Source organism: Camelina sativa, chromosome 5 (genome assembly GCF_000633955.1).
Source record: "Camelina sativa cultivar DH55 chromosome 5, Cs, whole genome shotgun sequence".
Classification (NCBI taxonomy): Eukaryota; Viridiplantae; Streptophyta; class Magnoliopsida; order Brassicales; family Brassicaceae; genus Camelina; species Camelina sativa.
Genome location: NC_025689.1, coordinates 9484611 through 9509701, shown reverse-complemented (window position 1 = coordinate 9509701; position 25091 = coordinate 9484611). Strand labels below are relative to the sequence as shown.

General features: G+C 35.7%; 7 protein-coding genes across 8 annotated transcripts; 4 read left to right on the top strand and 3 right to left on the bottom strand.

The window, feature by feature from the left end:
* LOC104786318 (pentatricopeptide repeat-containing protein At2g32630) lies at positions 474-2872 on the top strand. The gene has a single exon (XM_010511690.1). The coding sequence runs from the start codon at positions 501-503 to the stop codon at positions 2379-2381; it is 1881 nt and encodes a 626-aa protein (XP_010509992.1). The 5' UTR covers positions 474-500; the 3' UTR covers positions 2382-2872.
* LOC104786320 lies at positions 2591-6733 on the bottom strand. Of its 2 annotated transcripts, XM_010511691.2 has the most exons (17): positions 6523-6733; positions 6017-6134; positions 5748-5935; positions 5553-5660; positions 5404-5468; positions 5183-5288; positions 5007-5090; positions 4687-4833; positions 4465-4593; positions 4326-4393; positions 4128-4161; positions 3944-4028; positions 3764-3831; positions 3565-3678; positions 3358-3480; positions 3144-3235; positions 2591-3021 (listed from the first exon to the last, which is right to left on the bottom strand). In XM_010511691.2, exons 1-17 carry the CDS (start codon positions 6655-6657, stop codon positions 2925-2927), a joined length of 1761 nt encoding a protein of 586 aa, XP_010509993.1. In that variant the 5' UTR covers positions 6658-6733; the 3' UTR covers positions 2591-2924. The 2 variants fall into 2 exon arrangements, 1 of the variants encoding a protein (XP_010509993.1); XR_767474.2 differs by lacking the exons at positions 2591-3021; positions 3144-3235; positions 3358-3480; positions 3565-3678; positions 3764-3831 and having other exon boundaries at positions 3963-4028; positions 4128-4225.
* Positions 6892-7845, top strand: LOC104786317. The gene is made up of 2 exons (XM_010511689.2): positions 6892-6976; positions 7302-7845. The coding sequence occupies exon 2, from the start codon at positions 7310-7312 to the stop codon at positions 7727-7729; it is 420 nt and encodes a 139-aa protein (XP_010509991.1). The 5' UTR covers positions 6892-6976; positions 7302-7309; the 3' UTR covers positions 7730-7845.
* Positions 8133-9623, bottom strand: LOC104789075. The gene has a single exon (XM_010514825.2). The coding sequence runs from the start codon at positions 9621-9623 to the stop codon at positions 8133-8135; it is 1491 nt and encodes a 496-aa protein (XP_010513127.2).
* LOC104786316 (receptor-like protein 12) lies at positions 10068-12658 on the bottom strand. Its single transcript, XM_019245803.1, has 2 exons — positions 10707-12658; positions 10068-10619 (listed from the first exon to the last, which is right to left on the bottom strand). The coding sequence occupies exons 1-2, from the start codon at positions 12571-12573 to the stop codon at positions 10213-10215; spliced, it is 2274 nt and encodes a 757-aa protein (XP_019101348.1). The 5' UTR covers positions 12574-12658; the 3' UTR covers positions 10068-10212.
* Positions 14908-16833, top strand: LOC104789073 (zinc finger MYM-type protein 1-like). Its single transcript, XM_010514822.1, has one exon. The coding sequence runs from the start codon at positions 14908-14910 to the stop codon at positions 16831-16833; it is 1926 nt and encodes a 641-aa protein (XP_010513124.1).
* LOC104789072 lies at positions 18891-20021 on the top strand. Its single transcript, XM_010514821.1, has one exon. The coding sequence runs from the start codon at positions 18891-18893 to the stop codon at positions 20019-20021; it is 1131 nt and encodes a 376-aa protein (XP_010513123.1).

Genomic DNA, 25091 nt, shown 5'->3' with positions numbered 1-25091 from the left:
GGAAGACCAACTTTGATCAACAAAATAATTATGCAGTTGAAAATTGAAAAAAGGTATAGTTGTTGTTTTCTTGATATCAATTATGTCATAAGACATTTCTAATCCCATAAAGCCAACTCAAAGTCGTATTCGTATGTATCCATGATATATTTATACGCATCTTACAAGTTACAAACAAAAAGTACATTTTATGAGTTTCATACTATAATATAAGTGATGGATCACACTTCAAAAGTTCAAGGATCTATGTCAGAGAACAGAAATTTGAATCGTCAAAAAAAAAAAAAAGAACAGAAATTTGAATTTTTTTTAATTTATATATAATTTTGTAATGACCTCAAAAAGTTAAAACTAACGAAAAACTTTTTAAGTAAAAAAATTGAGAAAAAATAAAATTAGAGCACAGTAACAGTAAAAAAATCAAAGAGTCAGCTATATATAATGGATGTGGCATTGTTAAGGGAAGTGAAGAGAAGAAGAGTTAAAAAGAGTTTTGAATCATGAACAAAGAAGTAAGAACTATGTCTTCTCACAAACTCTCACGACTCTTCAACATTGTAACACAGAATCAGAAATCTCCGGTTTTGATCTCAGACGAAGAAGCAGCCAGAAGAATCGCGGCGTACCTAGCGGAGAAACCAAACATCGGAAAACTTCAATCGAATCCATCACTTCTCTTCAATTTGAATCCAAACGTAACCCGTCTCGTTCTCTCTGAACCTACTCTACCAACTCAATCATGCGTCGATTTCTTCAAGTATCTCCTCGGATTCGAATCCAATCTCAAACCCGATCTCACGGCGGTTGTGACTTTATCTCGCCGGTTATATTCTAACCGGAGGTTCAATGAGATGAGATGTTTATTGAAATCGGTTGTCACCGACGGGTTTTACGACCGCCCAGTTGAGGGTTTAGGATCAGCGATGGGTGACTGCGACGTTTCTGATGAAAAGTTTGGATTTTGGGAAACTTTTTTCGATTTGGTGTTTAGGGTTTATGTAGATAACGCAATGTTTGAAGAGGGTTTAAGGGTTTTTGATTACATGGTTAAAAAGGGTTTGAAGATTGACGAAAGATCCTGCATTGTTTTTTTGGTTGCGGCGAAGAAGCGCCGCGAAAGTGATCTCTGTTTGGACTTTTTCCGGCGAATGGTTGATTCTGGAGTGAAGATAACTGTTTACTCGTTGACGATTGTGGTTGAAGTGTTATGTAGAAGAGGTGAAGTTGAGAAGAGTAAGAAACTGGTTAAGGAGTTTTCTCGTAAAGGGATTAAACCTGAAGCTTATACTTACAATACTATTATCAATGCTTATGTGAAACAGAGAGACTTCTCTGGTGTAGAAAAGGTTTTGAAGGTGATGAAGAAGGAGGGTGTTGTGTATAATAAGGTTACTTATACGCTTTTGATGGAATTGAGTGTTAAGAATGGGAGAATGGTTGATGCGGAGAAGGTGTTTGATGAAATGCGTGAGAGAGGGATAGAATGTGATGTTCATGTGTATACGTCGATGATTAGTTGGTATTGCAGAAAAGGGAATGTGAAAAGAGCGTTTTTGTTGTTTGATGAATTGACGGAGAAGGGGCTTTTACCGAGTAGTTATACTTATGGGGCGCTTATTGATGGGGTGTGTAAAGTAGGGGAAATGGGTGCAGCTGAGATTTTGATGAATGAGATGCAAAGTAAAGGAGTTGATATCACTCAAGTGGTGTTTAATACGTTGATTAATGGGTATTGCAGGAAAGGGATGATTGATGAAGCGTTAACGATTTATGATGTGATGGAGAAGAAAGGTTTTGAAGCTGATGTTTTCACTTTGAATACGATTGCTAGCTGTTTGAATAGATTAAAAAGGTACGATGAGGCAAAGCAATGGCTGTTCAGAATGATGGAAGGTGGTGTGAGGCTTAGCACTGTTAGTTATACTAATTTGATGGATGTTTATTGCAAAGAAGGGAACGTTGAGGAGGCAAAGAGGCTATTTTTGGAGATGGGAAGCAAGGGAGTACAGCCCAACGCTATCACATACAATGTGATGATCTATGCGTACTGCAAGCAAGGGAAAATAAAGGAAGCCCGTAAACTAAGGGCTGACATGGAAGCAAAAGGGATGCATCCGGATTCATATACCTACACATCGCTCATACACGGGGAATGTATTGCTGATGATATAGATGAAGCAATGAGGCTATTTAGCGAGATGGGGTCGAAGGGTTTGGACCAGAATTCTGTAACATACACTGTGATGATCTCGGGTTTGTCCAAAACTGGAAAATCAGACGAAGCCTTTGGATTGTATGATGAGATGAAAAGGAAAGGGTATACTATAGATAATAAGGTTTATACTGCACTTGTTGGAAGTATGCATTCACCTGAGACTTAGAACAGGATTATCAAACTAAGATTCTGTATTGGCTGGTTAATTCTGAGATCTACCTGTTCGATGGTTGAAATCGACAACTTGAATCAGAACCTATTCATTTTTTGAAATTTTCTTGAGTTGGGATGGGAAATGTTTCAACCGTTGCTTTTGGGTATGTTCATTTGGCATCCACATGAATCAACCAAGCGACCATTAATCTTACGCTGTAAAGAAAACAAAGCTCGACGCTTTTGGTATATTATATTGAAATAAATTGTCTGTTCATACAACAAAGCCTTTGGAATATAGCCATATATGCATGAAAAGCTCAACTCTTAAGGACTGAGATGTTGATTCTGTGTATATAACCATATATGCATGAAAAGTTAGAGAAGCCAGACATTTATGAAGCTTGTGAAGTACTATGGACGATGATGTCTTCGAGAAGGATGATATGATGAACTTATAAATCTGAGATGGCACCAAAATGAGAAATTTTATACTTTCAAAAAGCTCAAAAGCCAGTGACGATGAGGGTATCATTCTTCAGAAATACGATCAGAATCACAACTCATAATCGAGGCCAGCTCCATATTTCCAGGCATCGAGACGTCTCTTCCATTCGAACTTCGTTTTTGAGGGAAGTCCTTCCAAAGACGGACTGAGAATACACAAAAAGATGAAGAAGGTTCAGGAAACACAACATCCATAATGTGGCAGAGTCATGGCAACAGAAGCAATAATTCATGCATAATTTCTTAAAGAGACTCAGGAATACTTCACCTTATTAATGGATCAATGTATGCCGAGAGGAGTGTATACAAGCCCAGCATGAAAAAATGAACAGACCAATCGAGCAGAACAGGTATCCCGACCTGAGGAGATCACCAAAGACGCGAGATTATGAGTAAACCGAGAGCAATCTCAATCTTTTATTTTCGTTTTCTGGGGTTTCTGGTTTAAAGATGTTACAACAGTTCTCGGAGGAATGTTGTACCTGTCTGAATATTGATGGAATGATCTGAGGTTTGGTCAGCATGACAAGGCCTAATGTCTTTGCTAGAGGACCAAACTGTATTATATCTTGAAGAAATGGTCTGAGAACTGGATCGCCCAATCTCTACAAGAGAAATATGAGACCATTAGAAGCGAAAGTTTGAAACTCTCATATTCGGTTTCTACAAAAGAGAAAGGTTTACTATACCTGCATGCAACTGAAATTAACATGGAGAAGCTCATTGGTGAAGCTAGGGGAAACATCGAGTTGTTGCTTTGCAGACATTGCTCTTTGAAACAGCCATGATGCGCTCAAGTTTGGCTGTCGTTACAAAAGACAAATGGCTTCAGTGAAGTTAATAGCAGGGAGAAAGATTATATAGCTGAGAACCACAAAGCTTTATTACCATATAAGGATTCAACTTTGATAAGCTGTCAGAGTCCAGAAGATCTCCATCTACTGCTTCATAGATTCCTTTTCAAAAGTTGAAGATTAAGATTGTCAGAAAATCTGAAGATTTTAGGACTATAGTCTGAAAGATTTCATGATATTGTATAATGTTCACGGATAGTGAGTTTATATATACCATTGGACAATCTTCCAAGGTGTCTGGTCAAACTTCCAAAACCTCCAAATGAAACAGGTGACTGAATGCCGCTAGCGTCACCGAACTGAGTAAATATTTTGTAAGAAAGTTTGATTATTTAGCTATCGAATTATCAAGCCGCAAACATTTCTTGGAAGCTTATATATGAATGAACAAAACCCACCTGTAAAACACGATCAAATGCCGCTGGCAACGGACTGGTGATAGTTCCAATCCAACAGGGTTAGATATGTCAGAATGCAGCAGTATTATTGTACAAAACTGGTAAACAGAATTATAATATCAATGATAGAATTTCGAACTTCCAGTTTTGATAGATAGAGATGCATGGCATCAAGAGAGTTTCATGTCAAGGTTATACCTATTTCTGTATGTAGGAAAGATTCCGTATACAACTCTCAGTATTTCCAATTCATCAAGAGAGACTCCCTGCGCCAACAGACATCAGGAAAAGAAAGAAAGAAACTTTATGAACGATGTGACATAAGATGGAAACTCACTTGGTATTTTGGCATCAACTTCCAGTATTCTTCGAGTAAATCCTCTAAACTCGGAGATGTTGATTGCGGTTCAGTATAAGTGAACATGTAAGTGGTGCGGTCTAATGGACCAGAGCCAGCTGGGAAGGCCTTCAAGCAACAATAAGCAGACTTATATTAAAGCCAATTCTTTGTCGTTATGTGAATTGTGTTAGGATGGGGAAAACAACAGATAGTTTTTACCTCCCAAAAGAGTTGTACATTAGAATCTGCAACTTTGGTCACCGATGAACTACTATATATAACGTCACTTGATGAGTTCTCCTTAAACCCATGAGCACAAGATCCAACAACAAGACACATTCCATCTGGCTTTCTACCACGTTTAATCTTTTGTAGCAGAATACATAACAAGAGAAAGTATTATAATCAGTGATTTTGAGGAAGAAAAATCAGTGCAGATGCGGATGAGAAAAATGTCACTGGACAACACACTTTTTTATGACTATAGCTAATGCAAATGAAAATGTAAAACTAGATATGCTATTAGGCCAATATATGACCTGCTTCAGGATAGGAGAGAAATTTCCCATTGCATCGATGACCAGACGGGAAGATAATATGTCACCTTTAGAAAGTTGCATAACCTATCAATCAAAAATGTCAAACAATTCATATCAATAAGTTGAATCCTCTTCTTAGTTACAATATTTTTTGGAGAAAGGAACAAGCAACTCGCAGCTAAATCATCGTAGACGACAATGCTTGAGAGACTGCAGTCTTCTAAAATGACTCCACCAAGAGAAATGAAACGTTGCTTCACAGTTTCCACAAGTTTAGCTGGGCTGATTAAATATACAAAACGAAAAACTTAATCATCACTTTCAGAAGGTAAGCAGAACACAAGGGGATTTTTCTTTTCCTATGTATTAGCGAAGAACAAGAGGAGACAGAACTCACGAAACTCCAAGGTTAAGAATATCTTGAACCCATATATCACCAAGATTCTCGAATCCACATCTGTTCTGCATTTGTTCAAAATATTAACCTTAAGCATCATGGATTTTTAGTAGAGAATCAAGGCATTGCTTACTGGAACGAAGCTTTACCGGATTGAATTTAGCAGCAATTACTTCTTCGATCTCATCTTCTGTTAAAACTCCTACTTCAGTCAACTCCTTCATCTCTTTTCTTGAGATATTCCATTCTTGATCTCTCTAAAGCACCACAAACCAAAAAAAACATTAGCAAATAGAAAGCTCCTCCAAACACATCTCAACCACAACATTAGCTAGAATTCTTACCCCCTTGATCGCATTTCTCTCCACCACAGCAACTTTTAAACCCTTGGCACATAGAGCTGTGGCTAGGAATATTCCCAAAGTACCCCCACAAACCACTATGTCAAAGGTTCCAACGAGATTACTCCCCATAGCATAATCTTGAGAGAAACCAGATACCCTAGAAACAATTTTCTGAGTTTCTTGCGGTCCTGCAAGATGTTTTTGCATCACCAAGAGAATACATTCCTTTATAATCTGAATGGTAACAATTTGTTTGTTAATTATATTACCAGTTGGTTGAGTACATATGTTGGACCAAATATTGTCAAGTCTCTTCAAGGCATTGTAAGAATAAGCACCACCAGCACCTCCAGCTTCTCCACCAACTGAAATACCCTCCATTATCTTCTGCATATCGAAATGATTGAACTCATACTCAGCTAAAGACATATTATAATCCTGAAGTTATAAACATGCTTACGCAAACACTTAAAGGCTCTCAAGATTCACATACTACAAGAATTATAAGTTTTTTTTTTATCAATAAACTACGAAATTTAAGGTTACATCACAATGCAGACTGCAAAATTATCTCTATTTCCTTTAGGATCACTCCTGAGTTATAAAAAAAAAAAAAAATTATCTCTATTTCTGATAAAGTTCGCAACTTTTTTTCCAGAGGATGCGTAATTGAGAGGAATCGTTCATCAAGCAAGCAAATTTTGGAACACATTCAAGCTTTTGTTGCAAGAAATCTATAAAAATGTAAACTTCCAAATTAAAAGAGAGCTTTGACCTGTGTTCTAGAGGGAGCCACTTGTGTTTGAACGCACACTGTGGTCTTCGAAGCTCTCCCTCTTCCTCTGTTTGTCCGAGCTCTTGATACAGAACTAACGAACCCATTGAACTGCTGAATTTGCAGAACCACCATGACTCCTGAGTTCCTCCAAACAAAAAAAACTCGGAAATGCTATAAAACCCCACAACGGACTTTTTGATAAACGGAGAGAAAGATTGTGCAGTGTGACAGACAATGTGACACGTTAACAAAACAAAATTGAGCAAAACAAAAACATTTGGTCGAAATTTAAAATAAATCTAAATATTAGGGTTGTTTTTGTAAATTTTATTATATCTTGTTCTCTTTTTTTATTGATTCATCAAATTGGGATCGGATAAGCCTCTCTGGTTCAGGGTTTTAGGGTTTTTGAAGCGACAAGTTTTACTCACTCACTCTCACACTTCCGAAGGTAAGCTATTCGATTCCGATGCATTTAAATCGAAATTAACAACCTTTTTTTGTGGGATTATCTTCAATTTATATGTAGATTGGTTAGATCTTCGAATTGTGTGGGATTAAGGGTCTGGGATGTATATTTTTCAACTTTTCCATTCGAATTATCAAATGGTAATTTAGCTAATTTCTTGAACTGTGAGTTTATGTTACGTTTGTTGTGTCCTTTGATTCATAGTAAGCCTATTTCAAATTGGTTAGATGATAAAAGCCTTATGCTTTACAAGAATTCACATTTTTACACTAGACTTTAGAAATTCACTTTCTTTCTCTGTTTTCAGAAGCAGCCATGGCAAGTCTGATAATGACTACACCATTCCCAGGTTCTATCATTACATGTAAGAAAACAAACAACCTGTCTGTTCAGAGGGCCTTTAGGGTGACATCTATGCAGACAGAGAAACCATTGGAGGAGCTATACAATGTTAAAGTAGAGCGGAAAGTATCACAGAAACGGTTGGAGGAGCTCGGGGTTTCGAGATGGTCAGTTTGGAAGACAGGGAAATGCAAGTTGCCATGGGATTGGCAGGTGGATCAGTTGGTTTACATTGAAGAAGGAGAGGTTCGAGTTGTTCCCGAAGGAAGCAAGAGGTATATGCAGTTCTTAGCTGGAGATCTTGTTCGGTATCCTAAATGGTTGGAAGCGGATCTTTTCTTTAACGCTCCTTACAGTGAACGGTATTGTTTCAAGGCTTATGGTGATGATTGATTTCGACTTAAGACTTTTGAGTTTAGAGCCAAGAAACTTAACAGCTGTGTGTTGTTTGTAGCCTTGATGGATCTTTTTTGTTATAATATAAAAAAGCAAGTTCTGTTTTTGTTCTGCATTTTATTTGCAATGATTCATAAGTAAACAGAGGCAGCTTCAGGCATTTTTTTCAGAGATGGATGAAGGATAGAGATAAAGAATTATAAAGATAACCTTCAAAACATAAACTAAAGAAATTTCATTCATATAACATTCAAAAATATTTATTTAAGGGTCTCACAATTTGGACAAAACCCCACTGTTTCAGTCAACAAAACAATAAAAATTAAAGAAAACCAAGGCAGCATTGCCTGAAAACCAAAAAACCTTTTTACTTGTGGCTTAAGCGATAAACAGAGTATGATTAGGAAGAACTAGAGCTGCTCTCTCCTGAACAGCCTTGGCTTGAGTGGTCTGTATCTCTTGCTGGAAGCGAAGGAGGAATAACCGGTAACTGTACCTGACCAGATTCACCGGAAGTAGAAGCGCCATCACCGCCAGTAAGAAAGTTTCCACGGCCAGATTCTCCTGAAGTAGAGCCGTCACCGTGGCTGGAAGAAGGGACAAGAGCAAAGCAGAGTTTTCCTTCTCCAGATCGGAAAGACCAGAGAGGAAAGAAGTCGTCAACCTCAAAACTGTTATCAGAAAGCACATCGTTCCAACCTCTACATAAGACATAATTCCAGTTTCCACTCATCTTCCACTTCCTCAGTTCAAGGGCATGCTTTTTCATCTCAGGATCCACCAAATCCACACTCACACCATCATCACGAAGCTTCATCGCATTTTCATGTATGTGTGTTGTCTCTTCCTCTGTCAAAAAGTCTGGANCAGATTCACCGGAAGTAGAAGCGCCATCACCGCCAGTAAGAAAGTTTCCACGGCCAGATTCTCCTGAAGTAGAGCCGTCACCGTGGCTGGAAGAAGGGACAAGAGCAAAGCAGAGTTTTCCTTCTCCAGATCGGAAAGACCAGAGAGGAAAGAAGTCGTCAACCTCAAAACTGTTATCAGAAAGCACATCGTTCCAACCTCTACATAAGACATAATTCCAGTTTCCACTCATCTTCCACTTCCTCAGTTCAAGGGCATGCTTTTTCATCTCAGGATCCACCAAATCCACACTCACACCATCATCACGAAGCTTCATCGCATTTTCATGTATGTGTGTTGTCTCTTCCTCCGTCAAAAAGTCTGGACTTTTCACTTGCTTAAAAGGAACAGAGAGACGTCCTTGGATTTTGTCGAGATCAGTCTTGTACAGTTTCCTCGTTGAGATCAGCTTCGGATTGTAGCTGTCCCCTTCTCTCCTCATCACCCTCAGAAGCCACTCCGGTGGAGTCATTTGAATTGGTTCAACCTCTAAACCACGATCACGATCAACTTTGCGTATCTTGCGACTTCTCTCTTCCACCTCAATCGAACGTTTTTCCTTGGACCAACGACCTCGAACGCGAGAAGACCGAGAAGATTCTGAATCAAGATTAGGGTTTTGTCCTTCTGGTTCCGCGTAAGAGATTGATCTGTATCGACGTTCTAAGAGGCTCTGAAGCCTCTCTCCGATAACTTCGTGCATCATCTCCACCATATCAATCTGCCCTGAGTAAACCCTAGGTTCCTCCTTTTTCGATTTGTCTTCCTTAGCCTTGTACCCTAACGATATGTCGACCGCACACAACAGTTTAAAGCTTTTGTCTTCGTCATCAATACCGTACTCTTTGTTCACATACGACGACGAAGGTCTAGAAGACGGTTCCGCATCAAAAAGACCAAACGTTTGGGGGTTTTCAGAAACCGTTTGCTCGAGAAATTCGTAAAATCTCTGCTTAGAAACACTACGATCATCAGATTTCATCATCGTGATCAAATCTTTTGAAGATGTAGAACCAAAAATAAAAAAACCTAGAAGGAAACTCTTGAGTTCTAAACGAAAGAATGAACTGGAAGGTTATAGCTTTGTTTGCAAGTAAATTGGAAAACAGGAAGGTGAATTAAATAAGTAAAAAACTTCAGGTTCCTATTCTTATAGGAAATTGATTTGAGTGGACCTAATACGAGAGTCGGTTTAGTGCCTATTTATTATATCCTTAAAAATTCAATTTTGGAAAATTTCCTAAACACTAAGGGTTAAGTTTACATTATTAAAAAAAAAATCACATGTAAAAAAAAAAAATACTTCGACGGTCATAAATAATGAAAATCTCACACTTTGTTTTGTTTCTTTCATAATAACGTGAGTACGTAACGTTGTTTAGTAGTTTCAGCTCCTCTGTTATCAGAACAGAGTTTTATGTAACACATAAGTCATAAGATGCCATAATCATGTTTGTTTTCAGTAACTTGAGACACATTTACAGAGCAAATTACACACAAAAAAAACAAAGACAAAATGAAACAATATATTTAATTAGTCAATCCTAAAGGTGTCTGATGCCTCTGAGCATGTTCTAACCATCATTCTTCATGAACCACCCAGGCTTGTACAAAGCAACAACATGTCCTATTGCCAATCCAAACAACACTCCTGGCCCATACCCTATTATTGCTGCTCTCCACTCCAATATTCCTTCTTCGTCTTCTTCAAGCTCGTGTGTGGATGGTGCGTCTTCCCTTAAACAGCTTACTTCAAGAGGAAGACCACATAACCCTCGATTCCCTTCAAATGAGGATTTAGGCTGTCCTATGATCTGTGTCCCTTGTGGTATTCTACCTATGAGCTGATTATTAGAAACATCTATGTACGCCAAATACGATAGTCTCCGGAGTTCTTGCGGGATCTCCCCCGAGAGTTTGTTTCCTGATAGGTCTAATGACTCCAGCTCAGTCACATTGGAAAAAGACATCGGGATATGTCCTGTGAATGAGTTGTCTGATAAGTTTAGGGCAATCAATGTTTTCAGAAGACCAATAGATTCTGGAATCTCTCCTTCGAGTTTGTTACCAGAGAAATCAATGGCAGAGTAGAAAGTAAGAACTTTTCCTTGCTCCATGTATAGACCTTTGTATTGCAAATCCAAAGTATCTTCATATGTAAACCGCTCATTCGAATATTCTCCCATGTATAGCCTCTCTTCATCATGCATCTTGATAGACGTTGCACTCCAGTTCGCAAAGTAATTTCTTGGTAAGGTTCCAGTAAATCTGTTATGCGATATTTCAAGTATCTGGAGTTTAGGAAATGCAAGAGGACCTTGCTCATCAGGTGGAGATATAGGACCATGAAATCTGTTTGAACGGAGTGTAAGGACTTTCAAATTCTTCAATGCCTTGAGCCAGAAGGGAAAATAATCATTGATATTGTTGTGATCCACACTTAAAAACCTTAGGAGAGAGCAGTTCAGGAGAGATCTTGGAAGCTTTCCGGTTAGCTTATTGTATCCAACATCAAATGTTTGTGTCAAAGCACCGCTATAGAACTCGTCTGGAATGTTTCCTTCCAACTTGTTTTTCCGGAGGTTCACTATACTGAAGTTACCCATACATGGAAGGATTGAGCCGGTGAAGTTGTTGTAGGATAGGTCAAGAATATCGAGAGTGGTTCGGTTACAGACTGAGAGAGGTATCTCTCCTGTGAAACTATTGTTCCAAGCAGACAAGTGGATGATAAAGACTGGTGGATTAGGGAATGAACCTTTGAAAGAGTTTAAAGCAATATCTAATACCTGCACCGATGAATTGGCCAAAACATGATCCAATGAACCTCTGAAACCGGTGAATGAATTGTTGTGAAGATCCAAAGATACTAAAAGAGGAAGACTCCATAACCAATCAGGAACGTCCCCTTTGATTATGTTGTTGGAAAGATCTAAATACCATAACTTCTTTAAGGGCTTCAAGAATCTAGGGAATTCACTGATGTTGCATCCGGACAAGAGCAAGACCTCCATGTCCTTTGGAAACTCGATGTCTGAATTCATACTCGTTGGTGTTAAACTGTTTCCGGAAAGATCAAGGTGTGACAAAGATTTAAGAGAATAGAAGATTTTTAAGTCAATTGGGTGGCTTATGTTTAAGGAAGAGAGGCTGAGATACTGGAGACTAACCAACTTTGAAATATGATCTATGATCTCTGCTTCAAAATGGTTATTCCCAAGCTGTAAAGTCTCGAGTTTGGACGAAAATATATTACTGATTTCAAATGAGCCAGTGAGATGATTTTCACTCAAATCAAGATAAGACAAGAAAGGCATTGTGAGGAGAGAAGAAGGTATGGTTCCAGAGAATTGATTAAAAGAAAGGTCTAAAGCTGAAAGATTGGTTAGATTCTGTACAAGTGGAGCTAAGTTACCAGTGAGCTTGTTGTGGGAAAGCTGTAACTTGGTTAATTTGGGTAGGTTACGTATTGAAGAAGGAACTTGGCCGGCGAAGCCATTAGAGGAGAGAAGCAAGACCTCAAGATTTTTGAGTTGACCAAAAGCAGAGGACAAGGGAGAAGAATCGAAGTTGTTGAAAGAGAGGTTAAGGTAACGGAGATGACTCAACTCGAAGAGGCTACTGTTTGGTCTGAGAGTTCCACGTATACATCCACCGGGGAGTTCAAGAAACGTGACAGCACCGGTCGTGTTATCGCAGACCACACCGCGGAGAAAGTTGGTGTCGTCGCTGCAGATGCTGGATAACTGAAACTCGTTTTTGAAACGTTTAAGGGTCTCGGTTTGGTCAGGAAGACACTGGAGAGCAGCGACACAGTGGAGGATGGAAACGAGAGAGAGTAAACGCCAAAACGAGTTAGACATTTTAGATGGATATAAGTGTGAAAATTTTAGGAAGCGCAATGAATCTTTTAATTTCTTTGGCTTGTGAATCATCGAATCCCTTGTGGCCTTGTTAAATAGTCACACAATTTGTAATCATTGACTGCATTAGCGTGGCTTGAGTTCTTGACAACTTACAAAAGTCATCATATTATCTTCATATAAAATATCTCCTATCAGATATTATAACAACAACATGGCTTATATAGTACAAAACAGAAAGAGAAAAAAATGAAATTAAAAGAATGGCTTATATACCTTGACGCGGCGGTGCATATGAATTGTAGAATTTAATTAATTTTTAATTTCTATCTTTCATTGGTCATTGGTTCAGAATTGTGTGCATTTTAATTGTGCAAATAGATCAGTCTTTTCCTGGTCAATACATTAGTGGAAGTAATAATTAATGAAAGAATTAATCTAGCAGGAGCGTTTTAAAGAAAAATAACAAGAGGAGGATTTGTGAGTTGTGTGGATAAGCTAGATTGAAATCTTTAGCTATTCATGTTCATGTGGACATATAAATTGTTTTATATACGTACGACTTTTTTGTTTTTGTGTGTTACGAAAAAGTTCACGTGGCTTGAGTTCTTGAAAGTTGAAACTATTATACTATACATATAAGGTCTGAAAAAGACGACTTAACATTTCTTTCAATGCCATGGTTGGTGTGAGCGCATCAGCCGAGTTCCAGTTTTGGACTGTAGTTCGTTAATCTGAAGTGTTACACAGTCAACAATTGACTTTTGTTTCTGGTCAACACATATGTAATATATTCCCACGTAACTAGCTTCATCATTTTGAATAAAGAAAACGTAACTATATAATTTTTATTTCTTAGCATCTAGGAATTTATATTTTTTTTTGGGTAGGATTAGCATCTCTGTATATTAAAATATATAAACGCCGCGTGTTTATTGTGTGATTTAGGTGAGTAATTATTGAAGATAATTGGTTATTATAACACTACAACAAACCGGTATTTGACGTCGGTCATTATTGACTTTAACGTCATTTTCAAACTGATGTGAAAGTAATAACATCGGTTTAAAACCGTCGTAACACTGCGTGACGTTAAATATATTAACTTCACTTTATAAAATGGCGTTTATTTTTGCGTCGGATTAATTAGCGTCAGTTTTAGTAATCTTAGCGACGATTTTTTTCGACGTATCCTTACTTGTAAACTGACTGCCGGCTCAATGGGGTGGACAAGCAGTGCGACTGCCCCGTGTCCACCAAATTAAGGGGCACAAATTTTTTTTCCAGTTCTTCCTTATGTGTATAAAAAAAATAAAAATTTGTTGTAAGCTGACCAAAAAAAAAAAATTAAGTTTCAGGGAATCCAAATTTTGATGAGTTAATGGGCCAAAATCAAAATTAAATTATTGGGCCAAATTGGTTTTGTTATTTATAGGGAATTATTATAGCAAAAGTAATCGGTGATCTTTGTCTTTTTATGTTTACGTACGGAGCTTTTCACCATCCCACCCCATTCGCATGACCACACCAGACACCACAGTCCACACAAGTCTCTTTTTATCTCCAGCAAGTGCTCTCCATAGCCGACTAGCCGTTAAGCAGTAGACAACAAGTTTTTGAGTAATGTTCTGTTCGATTCTTGCTCTGTTTTTTTCTAAACTAGTATTTTGTATTCTAATTTCTAAAATTGGAACTCGCTAATCACTAACAACTGTTTTTTTCAGGTAATGAAACTGTTCTTCTGGCATTCAGATAATCAGATTCATTCCCCAACAACTCAGTCCCAAAATCCAGCCATCCAGGTGCTATTCTTCTTTTTTCTTTGCATCTAGTTAAGATTGCATTGCATCATGCCAGGACAGAAACCGGGATGTCAGAAAAGAAAAAAAAGAAAACAAGATGAATTGTTTGTTCAATCACTAAGAAGTTCTTTAGATAAATTTGTGACAAGAGCAAGTGCTAATGAAAACTCAGAATCTGGTGGTGCTAATGAAAATTCAGAATCTGTTGGTGGTGGTATAAATAATCCTGATGACACTAGTCACTTGAGTGAACATGATAATGTGGTTAATGCATCTAATGTTGAAATTGAAAGTTTAAATGTTTGTGAAAACCCAAATTCTCGTGTTGATATTTTTGATCCTAGGTATTGGGAAAACCTTGATAATAAAAGGAGAGATGTGTTAGTTGAAAAAGGACCTCAAAGAGAATTGAATCTTGTGTTTCCTTTAGATGCAAACAATAGGCGTTTCTCATATAATTATTATTCTAGGAAGTTGCGTAATGGGGAAACTAGTGACAGAAATTGGTTGGTTTACTCCAAACATGTGAACAAGGTTTATTGCTTTTGTTGCAAATTGTTTAAATCGAGAAATTGTTCAAATATGTTTGCTAATGATGGTTATAATGACTGGAAGATTCTTAGTGAGAGACTTAAAAGATCATGAAAAAAGTGTAGAGCATATGAATAACATGAAAACTTGGAAAGAGCTGAAAGTTAGATTTGAGAAGATTCTCACAATTGATAAACCACTACAGAAAGAAATTGCAAAAGAGAAAGAACGTTGGAGGTTTGTCTTAGCTAGAATAATTGCTGTTGTAAAATTTCTTGCTAAAAGAAATCTAGCTTTTCGTGGAAAAAATGAAAAACTTTACCAAGATAGTAATGGTAATTTCTTAGGTGCTATTGAAATGATTGCAGAATTTGATTTGATAATCCAAGATCATATTAGACGCATTCATAGTCATGAAATTCATTGTCATTATCTTGGTCATAATATTCAAAATGAGTTTATCTCTCTTTTGGCTCATAATGTTCAGCTTTCCATCGTTAAAACCATTAAAGAGTCTAGGTACTTTTCTGTCATTCTTGATTGCACACCGGATGTGAGCCATCAAGAGCAAATGACTTTGATAATTCGATGTGTGAAAATATCAAACAGAAAAGCAAGTGTAGAAGAGTACTTCTTAGAGTTTCTAAAGGTGGATGACACCACTGGTTTAGGTCTCTTTGATAAGTTACTAGATGCTTTAAAGTCTCTTACTCTTGAGTTTGAGAATATTAGAGGTCAAGGTTATGATAATGGTTCTAACATGAAAGGAAAACATCAAGGTGTTCAAAAGCGATTACTTGATGTAAATCCAAAAGCTTTGTATATGCCGTGTGCTTGTCATAGTCTGAATCTTGTGGTTAGTGATATGGCTCATTCATGTGTAAAAGCTATTTCTTTCTTTGGAATTGTGCAACGCATATATGCATTATTTTCTAGTTCTTCTAAGAGATGGAAAATTTTGCTTGATCATGTTCCTTGCTTTACTGTAAAATCTTTGTGTAACACACGTTGGGAGAGTCGAATTAAAAGTGTCAAAGCTATTAGGTTCCAAGCTCCACAAGTAAGATCAGCTTTATTGGAATTATATGAGTCTTGTGATGATGCTATGACAAAGAGTGATGCTGAAAGTTTGATCATGGCATTTGATAATTTTGAATTTATCCTTGGCATTGTTATTTGGTATGATATTTTGTTTGCCATTAACTCAGTGAGTAAGAATTTACAGTCTAAATCATTTTGCATTGATAATGCTTTAAAACAATTGCAAGGTGTGTGTTTGTTTTTTGAGAAGTATAGACATGAAGGGTTTAGTTCTAGTTTGAGTATAGCTCAAACTATTGCTCGTGATATGGATGTAGATCCTATATTTCCACAGAAGCGTCGTGTTTTCAGAAAAAAACAGTTTGATGAAATTGGTTTGGATGAGGAAATACAATCTAGTGAAGATGCATTTAGAGTCAATTACTTTTTGGTTGTGGTGGACATGGCAATCACTTCGGTGAAGACCAGATTTGATCAAATGAAAACTTTTGAAAGTGTTTTTGGTTTCTTATTTGATTCGAAAAAGTTAAAGACATTACATGATAGTGATTTACAAGAGCATTGCTGTAACTTATGCAAAACTTTTTCTCATGGTAACTCGTCGGATGTTGATTCAGATGATCTTTTTTCAGAATTGAGAGTGCTTCAAACGACTTTACCTGATGTGTCAATGGAACCTACTGAAGTTCTTGAGTTTGTTGAAGATATTGGTTGTTATCCAAATGTTTCAATTGCATATCGAATCATGTTAACTATACCGGTGACAGTCGCTTCGGCGGAGAGAAGTTTTTCAAAACTAAAATTATTGAAAAATTATCTAAGATCTTCAATGTCTCAAGAAAGGTTGAATGGTTTAGCTATTTTGTGCATCGAAAAGAACATATTGGAGAGCATTGATACTGAAACTATTATTCATGATTTTGCTTCGGCTAAAGCTCGTAAAAATAGAATTTTGTGATCGTTTATATCTTTCAAGAATGAGTATCGGCTTCTGCTTTTTTTTCCAGGTGTGAAAGGATGTGAAAGTTAATATATATGGAGATGGAAAGGATAAAACAAGCTTACAAGGCCAGCTAGAAGCAGAGGAGAGCACAAAGTTACAAGAAAAGCAAGGAAAGGAGAGCACACTGGAAATTTATCTTTTTGTGTGACTGTTTTATTTACATCTGTTGAAGGAAAAATTGCAAAATGACATTGTTGTTGCTTTCTTTTTGTAAACGTTCTTTTATTTTTTGCTATCTTTTGTAAACAATTTTTTTTATATGTAATAGATGTTCTGTTTTGCTCTTTTGCCCCGGGGTCTGTATAATGCTCAAGCCGGTGTATTTTTTTCTTTTTCTCCTGATTGTTTTTATGTTCATCAACAGTCTCTCTGTGTATATAACTCAAATTTAAATGTTATTAAAAAATAACTCAAATTTCAAAAGAAACTCATATAAAAGCTCCATATATTAAATAAATCTGTTTTACATAGAATATAATTGTCACTTTAACAGTCACACACATATGCCATCTTCTTATCCATGTATCTCACTATTCTCCTCTTCGGTGATTTGCTTTTGTGCTGGCCTGGAATCATATACAAATACCAGACTTATATAAATATGATAAATTAATGAGTATACTATAATGAAAATGATGTGATGTGATTCTTACATGGTTGTTACAATAGATGAAGAGTGTCAAATGCTGCTGGATGAAACTTGTTGTTAACCTCTCTATATCTCCACACCATTTTTACTGTTCTGTAAAACTTATGAATGTGCTTCTTAAGTGACGCAAAATTCCTTCCTAATCGAAAATTTTAAGTCGGTTTATCAACTGACTTTAATATACCGACGTTATCCAGCGTATTTTTTGTAGTGTAATTAGGTGAATGTCAATGCAAGTGTTTTTGTATTCATGTAAATAAGTAGAACAACAACTGCTGAACATACATATATATACATAGACACTCATATACATACCCTAATTAATCTTCCGGTCTTCCGGAGAGTTGTATTTAAAGCTAACCAGAGATATAGACACTCATATACATACCCTAATTAATCTTCCGGTCTTCCGGAGAGTTGTATTTAAAGCTAACCAGAGATACAAAGAAAATAATCACGAGAAGATTTTGAAGTCGCTGGCTGAACATTAGTTTTTAGGATATTTGAGAAAAGCTAGCTATGATTTCCTCCCCATATGAACTTTGATCGATACACGTAAAAAACTGTAGAGCATTTTACCATGGTAGTTATTATATGTCTAGCTCTATAAATACAACTATTTAATTTCTTAAACATACTTAATTTTTTTACCTTTAATGTCCTCATAATTTAGATTATGCCTCAAAACGCAGATATTTACCATGCACACAAAAATTAAAATAGATCGAATATCAAGTTTGTATATTTTTTATATTCATACAAAGTGTAGTAATTAAACTGATAACATTTTTTTTTGTGTTCTATGTAAACAATATTTTAATTTAGTATCTGGACGCAATATCTGAATTTAGTATCTGGATGCAGTATCCAGACACAGCATCCAGATACTGTTTGTTTGTGTTTTTGGTTTAATACATCCAGAAATTGTATCTGGAATACGACACATAAAATAATTTTCTTTGAGTATGTCCAAAAAAGTTTCTATTTTTATTTTAATGCGGCTCTCTCGATAGGGTATTGCAATGCCACATATTTTGTAGGAAATTAATACATCTTGTAAGAAAATAATTAATTTCATTGTACTTTTTTTTTCTTAACGAAACCGAGCGTATTAGGAAAAAAAATATACAAAAAGTTAAAAAAAAACTGCTATAATTAATTAATTAGGATTTTGCTAATTGCTCACATGTTTCCTTGGTTGGATTTGTTACGATATCATGTTATCCGCTTTATTAGATTTGTTTTAAAAGAAAAACCTGATTTGGTCATGCTTAGTTTGATCGATATATATATATATTTCCATTATTCCTCATAATCTCTTCATATTTCGATTCAACCTACACTGAAACCCTAGCCACTCATGATGATCAAGAACGAAGTAAGGATGAGAGTAAGTATTGTCGAGGAGAGATCTGATTTACGTGACTTGACTGCTGCTGCAATGAAGGCTACGTACAATACACGGAAACCAGGCGGAGTTGAAAGATGCATCGATTTGTTGAAGCACTTGAAGTCTCTATCTCTTTCCGTGAAGGATATGGAACATTCTGAATCAATAGCTAAGCTGGAGGCTTTGAAAAGTCATAGGAACCCTAAGATCCGTAAGGAAGCTCAAGTTTTGTTTCATTCGTGGTTGAAGACAATCTACACCCAAGGAAGCGACAACTCTTTCCAAGCTACTCTTACCAAGGCTCGTCTGGAGAGAAAGAAGCCTGTACTAACAAGGTGTTCGGAGTTGAAGAAGACGGAAGAACGGAGATCTACGTCTCATGAAGACGGAAGAACGGAGATCTTCTCGGGGTTGAAGAATAAAGATGACGAGAGTGCTCAGACTCTTGAAGCGGTAGATATTAAGAAAACGATCAAACTCTTGGAGTTGAATAAGAAAGAAGATCAGAGATCATTGACTCGTGAAAGAGAGAAGATTAAGAAAGAAGAAAGGAACGACGTTTTGGTGCTGAAACAGAAAGAGGATCATAAATCTGAGACGTGGGACGAGAAATATACGAAGAAAGATACAAAGAATGATCTAAAGCAGCTCAACCTGAAGAGAAAACGTGTCCCTTTGGAGGATGGTACGACGAAGAAGCCACGTGAAGATATTGCCTACGTACGAAGTTCCAGTTCATTGACAAAGAAGACTATAACAGAAAAGGAGCTGAAGAACAAGAAAGTGGATGAGATGGTGAAGCTGTTCGAAGCAGCAAAGAAAGCTGCTGATGTGGCCAACGCTAAGGGCATTCTCTCGGGTAAACTAGAGGCCTCTCGGTGCATTGACGCACTAGAGTTACTCAAGAAAATCAATATCAGTCCAAAACCTACTGAGCCAAGGAGGATGATGGAAAAGCTTGAGGGACTTACAAAGCATAAAGACCGCAAAATTTGCCATGTTGCATCAGCCCTTCTTCAACTTTGGAGACAGAGGATCAGAGATCAAGTGCGTAAAAGGTCTGTGACCAAGACGTGTCTTAACAACTCTCGTGAAGCTCGTTAGATAGCTGCGGTCAAGGCTTCATCAGAGAATCTACAACGATGTGAAGATCACGGCTTGAACAAAAGAAAAGTCTCTGGTAGATTCTAAAGGTTATGAAAATAGTATAAAACATATAAGTGTGTGGAACAGATGATATCATTTGTATGGGCGATTGAGTTTTGAACAAGCTATATTAGTGGATTTTTTTTCATCATCCCGGCGTGAAGTAGGGTTCTACGTTTGAATCTAAACTCGTTAAATTTTCTATGCTTTGTTTTTTTTTTGTTACACCGAGAGAGATTGAGAGAGAAAGAAGTGAAGAACCAATTATGATGAGTGTCTCCAAAACAAAACATTGACAGATACACATGTGTACACAGTTCTTATTCTTATAAGATACTAGATGAAGATCCGCCCGATGTGCGGGTTTAAAATTTTAGAAATTATATTAAATTTAATAAAAATATTTTAAAATTTGTTGTATGTTATTTATAAATTTTATTTTTGTTATAATACACTGATTTATATCCATTTACAAATCTTTTATGTATGTTTCTATTAAAAATGTATTTTTTACACATATACTCTATGTTGCAAATATATTCTTTATCACCACCTAGAAAATATCTATATGAACACATTAAGCCAACTATTTTACTTTCACTTCTGCATAGTTTTTTAATACTAAAATTGTTGGCTCAATAATATTTTGAATAAAAAATATATTACATAATATACTAATCAATGATGTATCATCACAATAATGTATGACCACTATGGAGATTATCTCGGCTTCACTCTCATCCCTTATGGAGAGAACCTTTCGTCCAACCTCCTCTATCATGGAAAGAACCTTGGCTCTGCATTCCTCCTATGGGGAGATAATCTTGCGTCCAACCTCCTCCACCTTCCTCTCTTGGAAAGATAACCTTGTGTCCAACCTTCTCCACCATAGAGAGAACCTCGCTCTGCCCTCCTCCTGTTTGGAGAGAACATGATCACATTTTTTTGCTCTCTGAAAATGGCTTGCTCCGACAACCAATGAAAGTAAAAACTTTTTTCTAACGTCACAAAATCTTTTGATAGTAACTAATGTTAAATTTATCAATGTATTCGTGATAGTAACTATGCAGAAGTGAAAGTAAAATAGTTGGCTTAATGTGTTTATTTATTACATAATATACTAATCAATGATGTATCATCACAATAATGTATGACCATCATGGAGAAAACCTCGGCTCTGCGCTCATTCTTTATGGAGAGAACCTTGCGTCCAACCTCCTCCACCATGGAGAGAAACTTCGCTCCACCTTCCTCCCTTGGAGAGATAACCTTGCATCCAACCTCTTCCACCTTCCTCTCTTAGGGAGATAACCTTTTGTTCAACCTTCTCCACCATAGAGAGAACCTCGGCTCTGTCCTCCTCCTGTGTCGAGAGAAAATGTTCACGTCTTTTTGCTATCTCAAAATGCCTTGCCACAACAACAAATGAAAGTAAAAACCTTTTTCTAACGTCACAAAATCTTTTGATAGTAACTAATGTTAAATTTCTCAATCTATTCGTTGAAGTGTCTTTGACACACCATGATGTAGCCATGTCTCTGTAACGCCTCAACCACCACCTTGCTTAGTGAGCCCATGTCCACTCTCATGATGGGCCCACCTTCCTAAGTGGGTCCTACATCTATTCTCGGCCCGTGTACCCACCCATATTGGCAAGTTTGTTACATCTAGGAGACTTTAAAAACTTGTTTACCGACCCTACAAATCAACAAATGATCTTTTCCTGTATTTTGTTTTCACTCGCACAGTTCCGCAAATCACTTCCAGGAATGTCATCCATCATGAAGTTCTCTCAAGACCTTTGACAAAAAACTAAGTGCATTTGGTGACATATGTGGCCAAATCAATTCTTTTAAACCTTTCCGCAAACCAGAGTGTCACAGTCTTTGAGCTTCTATGGATCTATCAACAACGATTTATGTTTTCCAATCTATCTATCTATGTTTGTTGTAAGCTTGTGTTTTATTAGTCTATTTTATCCATCCATTAGGTTGATGAGCTTCTGCTTGTTATCTCACTTTGGGATTGAATGAATATTGGTAACAATTATGTTTGCAAAAAAAAGAAGGGTTTATGACCAACCAATCAAGGTTGAGAAATTAGAAGAAAATTAATTTGACATAATTAAATAAACAATAGAAAATTATAATCACAGTAATATATGAATCCCAAATAATTCAAAGATGAAAATATAAATTAAATAAAACAATATAAAAATACTACAATAAACTTTAAAATACAGTATTAGGAAAAGAAGATGCATATATGAATCTTTTTTTTTTGTCAACATATTAATCTTACCTATTTCTAACTGAAAAAGGAGAAAGTAGGAGAAAATTTTGGTTTAAAAAATAAGAAAAGTTTATTTTCCCATTTAATTTTTTTTCAATTAGACAAAGTTGAAAGCAGTGTTTTTGAATAAAATATTTAAATATGAGATGATCTATGTTTATATAGAAGTGAGTATTTAAAAAATTTAGAATTACTAATTAACTGTATATTTTCCTTAATTCCTTTTCTATATTTTTTATGTAGAATTAATAACTAAAAAAAAAGTAAATAATATTGTAATTTCAAATTTTATGAAATATGTATATAATCTCCTTATAATTATTTTTAAAAAACTTTGTATTTTTTTATAAATTCTGTAGTTTTTGATAATTATCTGTTTACATTATTAATATTTTTTAAAACAAAATATTTTATTTTTATTGTAATCAAATTCCTCCTATTAAATACTAACTTTTACACATGTCAAAATCTAAAATTGATAACTTGACACATGTCAAAATCTTTAATGGCTAACTTTCAAAACCCAACTTTATATAATAAGATTGATTTTAATGTGATTAAAGTGATTTGAACAAACCTAATACGACTACGTGTCGGTTTAATTAATGCCCTTTTGTTATCCTTACAATGTTGTAAAAATCCTAAACACTAAGATTAAAAAAAAAAATCACATGTAACGAATGCTTCGACAGTCAAGTAACTAATACATTTGTTTCTTATGTTTCTATAATAACATGAGTACGTTGTTTGATCTGGAAGTAACTAATACAGTAGTTTTAGCTCCTCTGTGATGTGAGCCAAAATAGGGGTGAGTCGATAGCTGGTCTAAAGGGGATCTCTTTAACTAACTCGGATAGGATGGAGATGAATGATGGATCAAAGTTCGCCACACAAAGTTGCAGAATGACTTTGTGATAAGAACACAAATCAATATCTAAGTGAATCGCACACAAAGATAAAGATTTAACTTGTTTTCTAAAAGAATCACACACAATAGAAAAGACAAGTAAAACAAAAGCCTAAGCTTCAAAGTGAGAAAACTCTCTCTTTTATTTTTCCATAAATATTCTATATATTTACAATGAAGGGAAACATGAGCTTATATAGGCTCAATTTACAAATCAATAACATAAATACAAAATAAATCAAATTAATTACATAAATAAATCAAGAATAAATTTGAGAGATTTTATCAATCATCATTGATGGAGATTGATTTTTTATATCTAGACACTTTTTTGATGTAGCCATAAAATGATTGTCTTTTAGAAACTTCTTCATAATTTGATCCTGATTTTCCTTGAACCAATTCTTGATGAGTTATGGATATTTATAGGATTGCATCACTCTCTCCTTCTTGAAAAGCTTCTGTCCTCAAAACTAAAACCAAAGTTTGCATATTTTTTTTTGGTATTTTATTTGATCACAAAACAGAAACAAAAATACTTTTGAAAAAAAAAAAAATTTTATTAACTCAAAGAAAAGAAAACCTTTTTTATTAAAACAAATTTAAACAAAGCCAAAAGCAGTTTTTAATTATTATTTTTATAATGTCAAATAAAAGAAAACATTTTTTATTTCTTTTTCTTTATAAAATAAAACGACTTACACAAAATAAAAGCAATTTTTTAGTATGATTTTTTTTTAAAAAATAAAAACACAAATCAAACAAAACAAAAGTCATTTTTTTTTATATAAAACTGAAATCAAACGATAAAAGGTAGGAGCTTTAAGCTCTGATACCAAAATGATGTGAGTCAAAATAGGGGTGAGACGATAGCTGGTCTAAAGGACCTCTCTAACTAACTCGGATAGGATGGAGATGAATGATGGATCGAAGTTCGCCACATAAAGTTGCGGAATGACTTTGTGATAAGAACACAAATCAATATCTAAGTGAATCGCACACAAAGATTAAGATTTAACTTGTTTTCTAAAGGAATCACACACAATAGAAAAGACAAGTAAACCAAAAGCCTAAGCTTTCAAAGTGAGAAAACTCTCTCTTTATTTTTCCAAAAATATTCTATATTTACAATGAAGGGAAACATGAGCTTATATAGGCTCAATTTACAAATCAATAACATAAATACAAAATAAATCAAATTAATTACATAAATAAATCAAGATTAAATTTAGAGATTTTATCAATCATCATTGATGGAGATTGGTTCTTTGTATCTAGAAACTTTCTTGATGTAGCCATGAATTGATTGTCTTCTAGAAACTTCTTTATAATTTGATCTTGATTTTCCTTAAACCAATTCTTGATGAGTTGATATCTCTAGGATTGCATCACTCTGTTATCAGAACAGACTTTTATAGTAACACATAAGATGCCATAATCATGTTTTTGAGTAAATTGACATAACTTCAAAGACAAAATTACACACAAAAAAATAAATACAAAGAAACAAAACAATCCTAAAGGTGTCTGATGCCTCTGAGCATATTCTGACCATCATTCTTGATGAACCACCCACGCTTGACCAAATTGTCTTCACAAACCGAACCAAATTTATATTTTAGTCCAATTCCATCACATTCTGTAGAAACCGAAAAATCAAAATTTCAAAAGTTTTAAGATCCAAACCGATCACATGACCTATGGAAAAAGGTTTGTTGGTCATGTGATCAGTTTAGATCATGGGCTCAGCTATAGTTTAGCACCATTTTGACCTATCATAGATTTTGCTTCTAGAAACAAACTAATAGGTGGCGCAAACAATGAAGTTG

Excerpts from the sequence above, each read along its gene's own strand:
- LOC104786317 (XM_010511689.2), top strand. The coding sequence starts at position 7,310 with ATGGCAAGTCTGATAATGACTACACCATTCCCAGGTTCTATCATTACA.
- LOC104786318 (XM_010511690.1), top strand. The coding sequence starts at position 501 with ATGAACAAAGAAGTAAGAACTATGTCTTCTCACAAACTCTCACGACTC.
- LOC104786320 (XM_010511691.2), bottom strand. The coding sequence starts at position 6,657 with ATGGTGGTTCTGCAAATTCAGCAGTTCAATGGGTTCGTTAGTTCTGTA. Across the intron at positions 5,469-5,552 it reads TTGCTGCTAAATTCAATCCG|AACAGATGTGGATTCGAGAA; the intron begins GTAAAGCTTCGT and ends GAACAAATGCAG. Across the intron at positions 4,394-4,464 it reads AGTTGATGCCAAAATACCAA|GGAGTCTCTCTTGATGAATT; the intron begins GTGAGTTTCCAT and ends CTGTTGGCGCAG.
- LOC104789072 (XM_010514821.1), top strand. The coding sequence starts at position 18,891 with ATGATCAAGAACGAAGTAAGGATGAGAGTAAGTATTGTCGAGGAGAGA.
- LOC104786316 (XM_019245803.1), bottom strand. The coding sequence starts at position 12,573 with ATGATTCACAAGCCAAAGAAATTAAAAGATTCATTGCGCTTCCTAAAA. Across the intron at positions 10,620-10,706 it reads CTCTGCCATTGATTTCTCTG|GACATATCCCGATGTCTTTT; the intron begins GTAACAAACTCG and ends ACTCATTCACAG.
- LOC104789073 (XM_010514822.1), top strand. The coding sequence starts at position 14,908 with ATGACTGGAAGATTCTTAGTGAGAGACTTAAAAGATCATGAAAAAAGT.